General features: G+C 45.3%; 1 protein-coding gene across 1 annotated transcript in view; it reads left to right on the top strand.

Moving 5' to 3' along the window:
- Positions 1-353: 353 nt before the first annotated feature.
- Positions 354-11,128, top strand: part of LOC124612640 — a 35,963-nt gene continuing 25,188 nt past the window's right edge. The window contains exon 1 of the mRNA XM_047140940.1: positions 354-786. Coding sequence (XP_046996896.1) covers positions 396-786 — 391 coding nt within the window. The 5' untranslated portion in view covers positions 354-395. The remainder of the gene's footprint in view (positions 787-11,128) is intronic.

The raw sequence follows: 11,128 nt of genomic DNA, 5'->3' as shown, positions 1-11,128 counted from the left end.
TGATTAGGACTGGAAAGTAATTTACTCATCAGTTTAACACTAATTATGTATACCGTACATAACCTGTAAATTGACTCCGTCCACATCGTCACAAGAGTTGTTCAAATTATCTATGCAACATGCAAACAGCTAACGTGATAAAATAGTCCAACTTTTCCTTTACCGTGTGACAGGTAATGTTTGATAGGTAAAAAAGAAGATATTTTATTCATTGGCTGTTCCAGATAGCCGCAGTAAATAAGTTATTGAAGTTTTTTTTATCGTTAAATCTATTCTGAACGATACCTTACGGCCAGCTACAAATAATGAGCTATGGAAAGTGATGCAATTGGTGATCCATGACTTCGGTCAATCTGATATAAAACCCGACTACTCTTTAAATACCAGGTGACAGGATGCGACACAGTGGTATTTACATCATGTCTCTGACTCTTAGCATGACTCCTTGTGGTGTGCGTCATAGGAGTGAGTTGTTTACCGATGCCGGAGGCAGTGTAGTCGGCGTGTGTAGTGTTCGTAAGCGTGACGGTATGGCAGTAGCAACGATGGATTCGGAGAAACAGTGTAATATTCAGTCTTTTGCAGTGCTTGATTTAGAAACAACAGGCTTACCAGTGTTCGAATGCAACAGAACGAGAATAACAGAATTGAGCATTGTAGCCGTAACTAGAAAACATGTTATCGAGACTGGGAATTCAGAAGAGAAGCTTCCTAGAGTGCTGCAGAAGCTAAACCTATGTATTTACCCAAAAAAGAGAATATCACTCGAGTCCTCTCAAATGTCAGGTATGTTAAAGTGCATACGTGCCAATAACATTTCTGTGGTACTTTGTAACTTCGTAATGTCGTTCCGTAGGTAACGGTACAGTTCAGGTGTTCACGTACCTAGGAGACACCTATCTGACATGTATATACCTTCCATAGTCTCCATAGGATTTTTATGTAGTGCCTGTTACTTTTGATTGTGCTGTAAAAATGGTGTAATGTATGAAGGGTGCCCATCTATTTCATGTGCCGTTGTATGACCATTTGTTAGATACCATGTGTATGTCTTCCATCCAGTTACTCTGTTATTTCTTTATTGTTGTATTGCCCCTGACGTTGCCCAAAATGCAGCCCTTAAGGGATCTTTAATACACGTCAAGATGTTATCATTGCTTGAAAAAATGTGTGTACGGTTGGACACTGATTTTTGTCTTAGTGTTGCCCTGCATTTGATGTCAGGTTGTACTTCTCCAGTAGCACTATGTTTCTGATTTAAAATAGAAATAAATCCTTATCAAATTATAAAGTCTTTGGCGTTCGAAATATGTATTATGTACTCCGGAAAGTTTCTTATTTCGTGCCGATTTTACTGTCGTGAATATACCTCTTAGATTCTTATGATAAAATTTGTGTAATTCATACCTGTACATTACATTGATCTAAATTTTACACTATGTTGTGCACTGGAACTGGAGTGTAATATATATTCTGAGCTGGACCTAATATCCCTGCGGTACGTTCTTTATCGTTTAATACAAATGGCTGTCCCTTGTTTGCCCTTTTTGCATTAAAGGGAAAAAGAAAGATCAGTCTTTAAAATTCCAGATTAATTATGTGAAATCACCATCATAAATGTTAATTCAGATGTGGTTTTAGTGACACAATTCAGGGGTCGACAGAAGCGTCTGATCCCACGCGTCGGCTTTGACCCGTGACGTAAGGGTGTTGTCGTGTGTGACGTCATGACGGCGCGGAGTTTGGTTTGAGTGTGGCTGTCTCCAGTTCTGTTTTATTATTTTATATACTTTTCTGATCTGTACGTTCTATCTCGTGAGATTTTTTTTTTAATTTAAAAACACTTATTACTTATTTTAATTATCTGTTTCGTCCAATTTCTGTTTTAGTTTATTATATTTATCTTTCTGATCGTTCTATCCCGTGAATTTTTTTTTTAAAAGACAAAAGACACTAATCAGCTACTGAAGCATCTTTTTCTCTGGGTTGCAGGGGTTACGACACCTGGGGAGGTGGGTGGGGTATTCATGCATGGCTGTCTTCACTTACATGTTGTAGCTACGCAAGGCGTCTAAATTTGTTTATATTTTGTTTGCCCCCCACCCAAAACACCCTATTTCCCGCGCTTGTCCCGTTAGTGTCATTAGGCTTCTTGTGGAAAGTGTGTGTGTTTGTTTTTGTTTCCGCCATATTTGTGATGTCATGGGTCGGAAAGTGTGTGTGTTTTTTGTTTCCGCCATATTTGTGACGTCATGGGTCAAAGCAGACGGGCGGGATCGGACGCTTCCGTATTTCCCAATTCAGTAGGAATTTTATTAGTGCAAGAGGCATAGCTGTTTCATAAGTCACACGTTAGTACCACGAACATCAGTGATGAAAAAAGTCTGTGCTCATTTATATATGAGTGTTGCACAATAAATTCTCGAAACAAGTCATTTATATTGTTTATAGACATATATGTGTTTTACAATACACTATACAGTGTATCGCAGAAAAAAAAGTTCCAACGAGCTTTAGGACAGGTTCCGTGGTTGGTTTTTTTTTTTTTTTTTTTTTTTTTTTTTTTTTTTTTTTTTTTTTTTTTTTGGGGGGGGGTGGGGGTGGGGATAATCACAAGTAGCTTGGGATTTCAGTGGGTATGTTGGGAGCAGTGAAATAGAAAGAATTTCTAATGGTCACTTCCTTCAGCCCTGTTTAAAATCCCTGACTCAGTTGGGCGTACAATACACGGTAACTAAATGCTTTAAGTAGATTAAAGTTTGACCTACGTGTGAGAAGCATGTGCTCTATCTCCCTTTCTTCCTCCCACCTTCTGTGTTTGTGTGTCTGTATATAGACTGTATGATATGAGTTGTATCATACATTTCTGTAGCTGTGTGCTGTCTTCGTGCAAGTTTTACACTAGACCTGGACACTTACATTTTTTCATTTATTTTGAATCCTGTATAAGTCATTAGATAATAATTTTCTTGATTTTTAGGACTAGTCAAACTAGACAAACAATCATCATCATCATTTAAGACTAATTATGCCTTTCAGTGTTCAGTCTGGAGCATAGCCCCCTTATAAAATTCCTCCATGGTCCCCTATTCGGTGCTAACATTGGTGCCTCTTCTGATATTACACCTATTACTTCAAAATCATTCTTAACCAAATCCAGGTACCTTCTCCTTGGTCTACCCCGACTCCTCCTACCCTCTACTGCTGAACCCCTGACTCTCTTGAGTAACCTTGCTTCTCCCATGCTTTTAACATGACCCCACCATCTAAGCCTGTTCACCCTGATTGCTACATCTATAGAGTTCATTCCCAGTTTTTCTTTGATTTCCTCATTGTGGACACCCTCCTGCCATTGTTCACATCTACTAGTACCTGCAATCATCCTAGCTACTTTCATATCCGTAACCTCAACCTTGTTGATAAGGTAACCTGAATCCACCCAGCTTTCGCTCCCATACAACAAAGTTGGTCGAAAGATTGAACGGTGCACAGATAGCTTAGTCTTGGTACCGACTTCCTTCTTGCAGAAGAGAGTAGATCGTAGCTGAGCGCTAGCTGCATTAGCTTTGATGTAGTTGTTACAATCTTTTCTGTTTCCATGTTTAAAGATTGGTGTGATTACTGCTTTTGTCCAGTCTGATGGAACCTGTCCCAACTGTGAAATGTGATCCTATTTCCATCATAATTCCTATCCCATTCTACCTCGAAATCTGAAACATTACTGCTCGTATTTTCACCTACATTGAGCAACTCTTCAAAACTATTCCCTCCACTTTCCGAAGGCATCCACAGGATTCACCAGCAGTTTTCCTGACCTGTTCAAAATACTTGTCATTTCCTTCTTACCTCCCTTTTGAAGACTACTAATTACACTCCAGAATGGTTTTCCAGCAGCTTGATACCATAGTCTCCAACCTGTTTCCAGAGTCTTCCCAAGATTTCTTCTTGGATGCTGCAATTATCTGTTTGGCTTTGTTTCTTTCATCAACATAACTTTCTCTGTCTACCTGAGTTCTAGTATGTAGCCATTTTTGATACGCCTTCTTTTTCCTTTTACAGGCTGCCTTGACTGTGTCGTTCCACCAAGCTGTTTGCTTCATCCTACCTTTACACACTACTGTTCCAAGACATTCTTTAGCCACTTCTAGTACTGTGTCCCTGTACCTTGTCCATTCCTTTTCCAATGACTGTAATTGACTACATTCAACTAACTGGTACCTTTCTGAGATCGCTGTTATGTACTTGTGCCTGATTTCCTTATCCTGAAGTTTCTTCACCCTTATCCTCCTACATATGGACCTGACCTCCTGCACTTTCGGCCTCACAATCCCAATTTCACTGCAGATTAAATAATGGTCAGTGTCATCAAAGAATCCCCTGAATACACGTGTGTCCCTCACAGCCTTCCTGAAATCCTGATCTGTTATTATATAGTCAAATGACAGATCTGGTTCCCCTGCCTTCCCAAGTATACCGATGAATGTTCTTATGTTAAAAAAAGGAGTTTGTGATTACTAAGCCCATACTGGCACAGAAATCCAAGAGTTGTTTCCCGTTCCTGTTGGCCTCCATATCCTCTCCAAATTTACCCATAACCTTTTCATACCCTTCTGTTCGATTTCCAATCCTGGCATTAAAATCACCCATGAGCAGAACACTGTCCTTGTCCTTTACTCTAACAATTACGTTACTGAGTGTGTCATAAAAACTATCCAACTTATCTTGATCTGTCCCTTCACAATGCGAATATACTGACACAATCCTAATTTTCTTGCTAGACACTGTCAAGTCTATCCACATCAGTCGTTCGTTTACATACCTTATTGCAACTACGCTGGGTTCCATTTCTTTCCTAATGTAAAGCCCTACACCCCATTGTGCTATTCCTGCTTTGACTCCTGACAGGTAGACCTTGTATTCTCCCACTTCCTCTTCTTTCTCACCCCTTACCCGAATGTCACCAACAGCTAAAACGTCCAGCCCCATCTTACTTGCAGCCTCTGCCAGCTCTACCTTCTACCCAGAGTAGCCCCCATTGATATTAATAGCTCCCCATCTCATTACCATTTGTTTGCCAAGTCGTATCTTAAGAGTCTCTGGTTTGTCAGTTAGAGGTGGGACTCCGTCACCTCCAAAGGTCCGAGGCATTTTGCTCTGACTGTTACCAGCATCATATTCAAAGTACCAGGGAAGCAGGTTGCTAGCCATTGAGTTTTACCCCTAACGGTTGAGGGACTAACCGTAGGATTTGGTAGTCTTTGCCGTATGAGCACAAAGGTGACCACGGCTCAGAATATGTCAGAGATGCCCAGCCTTATTCCAAAGTAACTGGTATCCCGAATGTCGGGACCACTTACTTAGCCACTTATACGTTGCCTGTGGTTCATGAACTAGGACATGACTACAGGAACCCACACCATGAACCACAAACATTTTACAAAAATTATTACCAAGATTGATAAAATGTGAAAAGAAATACACCTAACAAATACAATATGAAATATATTTTTACAAAGATACATTGACAGTTAAATAATCAATAGTGTCAGATTGAAGACTTTGCTAAATAAAGGATAATTAGTGTTCGTGAATACTTGCTGATAGTTAGCAAATTCTTTTCAGTGACTACAAAATCATTCATGTATTAAAAATTGTCTTACTGGTCATACCTTAAAACATTCGTCAATTTCAATTTATGGTATGAAGATGGAAATGCACATTTGCATCAATGTGTGCTAAATCTTCATTGTATTACAAAGTCAGAAAGACATACTTTTTGTTTTATAGATCATGAAGAAATCTCATCCATTCCATTGGACACAATCCTTCACAATAGTCTACCTGCTGAACTCTATTCAACCTGTATGATTTAGGCAAAACTTAAGTTTGCCCTTTCCTCACTTAATATGCTGTGTATCATGAATGAAGAGCAAAAGACAGCTTGCGTATTCCTACATTTCTGGGAAGTGTTTGGTGCAGTGCCCTACAGCAGATGTTAACAAAGCTCCAAACCTCAGAATAGGTTCCTAGACAGATGAGTGGATCAAATACTTGTTGAGTAGTAGAATCCAGTATGTTGTCCTGGGGAGTGAGTGTTTATCAAAAACTGTTGTCAGGAGAGCCCCAGGGAAGTGTAATAGGACCACTTTTCTCCTCCAAATGCAAAAGAGATCTGGTGGATAGGGTGAACACCAGTATGCAACTGCTTCCTGGTGACACTGATAGGTGCAAGAAAGTGCCATCATTGAGTGAATGTAGGATGATACATGGTGACTGAAGAGACAGAATTTCTATTTGGCATGATGCCAGATGTAGAAAAAAATATAAGTTGATGCAGCTGAATAAGGACAATCCTGTAGCATTGAAATACAGTATTAGTGATGTGCTGCTTGAGACAGTCACATCAGTGAAATATCTGGGCATAACACTGCAAAGCAATATGAAATGGAATGAGCACTTAAGACCAGTAGTAAGGAAAGCGAATGGTAGACTTCAGTTCATTGGGAGGATTCTAGGTCAGTGTAGCTCACCTCTAAAGGAGACCACATTAAGACACTTGGGTGACTCATTCTTGAGTACAGCTAGAGTGTTTTGGATTCCCACCAGGTCAGATTAAAATAAGACATTGAAGGAATTCAGAGATGTGGAGCTAGAGTTATTATCGGTAGATTTGATCAACATGCAAGTATTACGAAGATGCTTCATGAACTCAAATGAAAACGTCTGTAGGAAAGACGACTTTTTTGCAAAACACTATTCAGAAAATTTATGGAACTGGCATTTGCGGTTGAGTGCAGAATGATTTTACTGATGCCTTCTTACATTTCTCATAAGGACCACAAAAAACAAGATAAGAGAAGTTTGACTTGTGCAATGAGGTACAGTCAGTCATTTTCCTCTGCTCCATTTTTGAGCAGGACGAGAAAGATTGAGTTGTTGTGGTACCAAGGAACCTCAACCATACACCATTTGGTGGCTTGTGGCATATGTATGTGAATGTAAATAGAAATTTATATGTTACAGGAAAAAGGAAGATTCCTGTATAATTAGCAGGTCTCTCTCCCTTATACTAGTGGTTGCATCAGTTTGTGGTCATGAGGTATTTTCTCAGTGTACTAAATGTTTTCCATGCCTTGTGTAATTTATTTCATGTTATTAGAGCCAACTGACTACAGCAGATGCTTTGATACTTTTTAGACTTTTAATTTGTCTTACAATTTCTCCATTTGGTCTTTGCGAATAGAGTGATTTTCGAGGGAATTTATTGTGGAAATCTCTGTGGACTCATGGAAATTTAGAAGTTTCTTAGACTATAGATCATTTTAGAGAATTCTCTGCAGTTCTCATGGTGTAATTACCAGTCGTCCATTTTCAACAGTATGAAATGGATGGTTTGCTACTCACCACATAGAGGAGTCACAGAGTTGCTCCCCCTGCGGGTTCGGGGGTCAGAATAGGCCCGCAGTATTCCTGCCTGTCGTAAGAGGCGACTAAAAGGAGTCTCACATGTTTCGGCCTTATGTGATGGTCCCCTCTCGGGTTTGACCTCCATCTTTCTAAATCATTCCGAAGAGCGAGCCAATTGGGGAAGGGCGCCTTACGTGGTGCACTGTATCCGTCGTGCAATTAGACCTTTAGCCGGCTTTCTCGTCGTTGCAATGGCGTCCGGCTCATTTTCGATCTCTTGGGCGAGGATGCGTCCCTGGGTGCGATTACCACACTGCACTCTGCAGTGTTTCTTTTAACTGCGACGACGACCTTGGACATTTTTGCACCTAAGATCCAGCACGGTAGCCAGTCCGTTGTGGTGGGGCCGCCATGTACCCTCTTGGTTGTAGCCCCCTGACGACACAGGGATCACTCTACTGATGCCTGCGCCGTTAACTCCCTACGTATGCCAAGGAGTAGATGCCTATCCTACTGGGGTATCGGGACTCCCGGCAACGGCCATCCTGCCAGGTGGCCTTTGCTGTGGCTGGGTGGCGCCCGTGGGGAGGGCCCTTGGTCGGAGTAGGTGGCATCAGGGCGGATGACCCGCAATGAAGCATGGTACATCATCTCTCGCTGGCGGCCAGCCGCCAGCAGTCTCTAAGCGTTCTCGGGCTCAATTTAATGCTCAGAAGTACGATCCGAAAACGTTCCCCTCCCCGGCCACGCCGTGGGAGGAGCGTAAGTCTCAGGATGGAGGTAACAGTTATTCGCCCCGATTCTTAGTTTGCACGAGAGCTGATGGGGAGTCTTTTCTCTCCACAAAGCCTCAGTTCTTCGTCGAGCATTTAGAGGACAAGTTTGGGGAGGTGGAGGGCTTGTCTAAAATGCGCTCTGGGTCAGTACTGATACAAACGGCATCCTCCGCCCAGTCACGCAGGTTACTTGCTTGTGGCAAGTTGGGGGATGTTAACGTTACTATTACACCACATAAGAGTTTAAATATGGTCCAGGGTGTTATTTTCCTTAGGGACCTCCTTTTGCAGTCTGATGACGAGCTGCGCGCCAACTTAGAACGTAGAGGTGTTCATTTCGTCCGGCACGTCCATCGGGGTCAGAGGGACAATCAGGTTGCTACCGGTGCCTTCATCTTGGCCTTCGAAGGTGATACGTTATCGGAAAAGGTCAAGGTGATGGTCTACCGACGTGACGTCAAGCCCTGTATCCCTCCCCCGATGCGGTGCTTCAAGTGCTGGAAGTTCGGCCATATGTCTTCCCGCTGCACTTCCAGCCTCACATGTCATGATTGTGGACGCCCATCTCATCCCGATACTCCATGTGCCCCGCCTCCCATCTGCGTCAACTGCGGGGAGCACCATTCACCTTGCTCGCCAGACTGCAGAGTGTTCCAGAAAGAGCGCAAAATCATGGAATATAAGACCCTGGACCGGCTGACTTATACTGAGGCCAAAAGGAAATACGACCGCTTACATCCAGTGAGAATGACATCTTCCTACGCTGCTGCTACAACACCTGTGCTCACCCCATCAGTTTCGCGATTTCCGGCCGGATCGACGAGTGGTACAACTCCTCCTGCCCCCTTGCCAGTGGGGGGCTCTACCCACCGGGTTGCTCCTGTGCCACCTCCCTCGGGAGCAACACCATCCCCCCCATCGGGGACGTCGGTCCCTGCTTCTAAGCCGGCGAAGTGTCCAACTTCTTCGGCTTCCCACGCTCGCAAGGGGTCCCTTGGGTCCCTCCCTTCCCAGGTTTCCACCAGCGGGAAGGCTGACGACCAACAGTGGCATAAGTGCCCACAATCAGCTGGTCGACGGGCTTCACGATCCTCCTCAGTCCCGGAGACTGAATCGGTGAAGCCCTCCCCGCCAGTTAAACCCAAGGAGCAGCGTGAGAAATCAAAGAAGAAGAGCACTAAGCCCAAGGAACTCGCGGTGGCAGCCACCCCGCCGCCACCTTCCAGCTCTGCGTCTGAGGACGAAGTGGAGATTCTGGCGTCCGCTGAGGACCTCGATCTCGCCAGTCCCTCAGACGCCATGAATAGCACTAGCGCAGGTGCTCCATCGGAGGCAGCAGGTGACCCAGTGGCGTAATCTGCCTTCCCTGTCCCGTCACGCCTTTCCCAGCCATGGACAACACCATCCTCCAGTGGAACTGCTGCGGTTTCTTCCACCATCTAGCTGAGCTCCGCCTTCATCCTTTCCTTTGCATTGCTCTGCAGGAAACTTGGTTTCCAGCAATGCGAACCCCCGCCCTCTGTGGCTATCGGGGTTATTTTAAGAACCGGGCAGCTTATGAAAGGGTGTCTGGTGGCGTCTGCATATATGTCCTTAACTCTCTTCACAGCGAGTTTGTACCTCTACAAACAGCTTTAGAGGCTGTTCGGGTGTGGACGCCACAGGCTATTACCGTCTGCAGTATTTACCTTCCACCGGATGGTGCTGTCGCGCAGCATGTCCTGGCTGCTCTGATCGCCCAACTGCCGCCACCTTTCTTGTTGCTGGGCGATTTCAATGCCCACAACCCTCTATGGGGTGGGACTGTCCCCGATGACCGCGGTCGTGCCGTGGAGCATTTGTTGGCTCAGCTCGACCTTAGCCTCTTGAACACCGGTGCTCATTTCAGTGTAGCCCATGGCTCGTTCTCGGCCATCGATCTCTCTCTTTGCAGCCCCGGACTTGTCCCATCCCTCCACTGGAGAATGCATCCTGACCTGTGTGGTAGTGACCATTTTCCCATCTATTTGTCACTGCCCCAGTGTCATTCTTCTGGGCGCCTGCCCCGCTGGGCCCTCCACAGGGCTGACTGGCCGGCTTTTACTTCCGCGGCAACCATTGAGTCTCCCCCACAGGGTGACATTGACGAGGTGGTCCGTGTGTTAACCACGTCAATCATTTCGGCGGCCGAGGCTGCCATCCCCCGCTCTTCTGGGCTCCCTCGGAGGAAGGCTGTACCCTGTTGGTCGCCGGAGATTGCTGAGGCTATTCGCGACCGTAGGCAGGCCCTCCAGCGTCATAGGCGGCACCCGTCTCTCGAGACCCTCATCGCCTTTCAGAGGCTCCGTGCCTTCGCCCGTCGTCTTATTACACGGCGTAAGCAGGAGTGCTGGGAGCAGTATGTCTCCTCCTTGGGCTCCCGTGTCTCCCCCTCGCTCGTGTGGTCCCGGATACGGCGGATTTATGGACACCGGACCCCTACGGGTGTCCCTGGGATCTCTTTGGACGGCGCTGTCTGCACGGACGCTGCCGCCATTGCTGAACACCTTGCTGCACACTTCGCTAAGAGCTCTGCGACTGCAACTTATCCCCCCGCCTTTCGCTCTCTCAAGGAGCGTGCCGAGCAGACGCTGTTATCGTTCCGCACGCGTCGTTCTGAAAAATACAATGCTCCTTTCAGCGAGAGGGAATTCCTCGCTGCCCTCGCCGATTGCCCTGATACAGCACCAGGCCCGGACTGCATCCACGCACAGATGCTGAAGCATATCTCCAGGGACTGCCAGAGACACATCCTCACCATCTTTAACCGCATCTGGAGCGAGGGCGTGTTCCCGTCGCAATGGCGAGAGGGTCTTATTGTCCCCATCTTGAAGCCCGGTGCGGACCCACTGGCGGTGGACAGCTATCGTCCCATTACCCTCACCAACGTTTTGAGCAAATTGCTCGAACATATGGTGGGGCGGCGT

This window comes from Schistocerca americana, chromosome 4 (genome assembly GCF_021461395.2).
Source record: "Schistocerca americana isolate TAMUIC-IGC-003095 chromosome 4, iqSchAmer2.1, whole genome shotgun sequence".
Taxonomy (NCBI): domain Eukaryota; kingdom Metazoa; phylum Arthropoda; class Insecta; order Orthoptera; family Acrididae; genus Schistocerca; species Schistocerca americana.
Note: the sequence above shows the minus strand (reverse complement) of the source record. Positions and strands in the feature narration are given on the sequence as shown.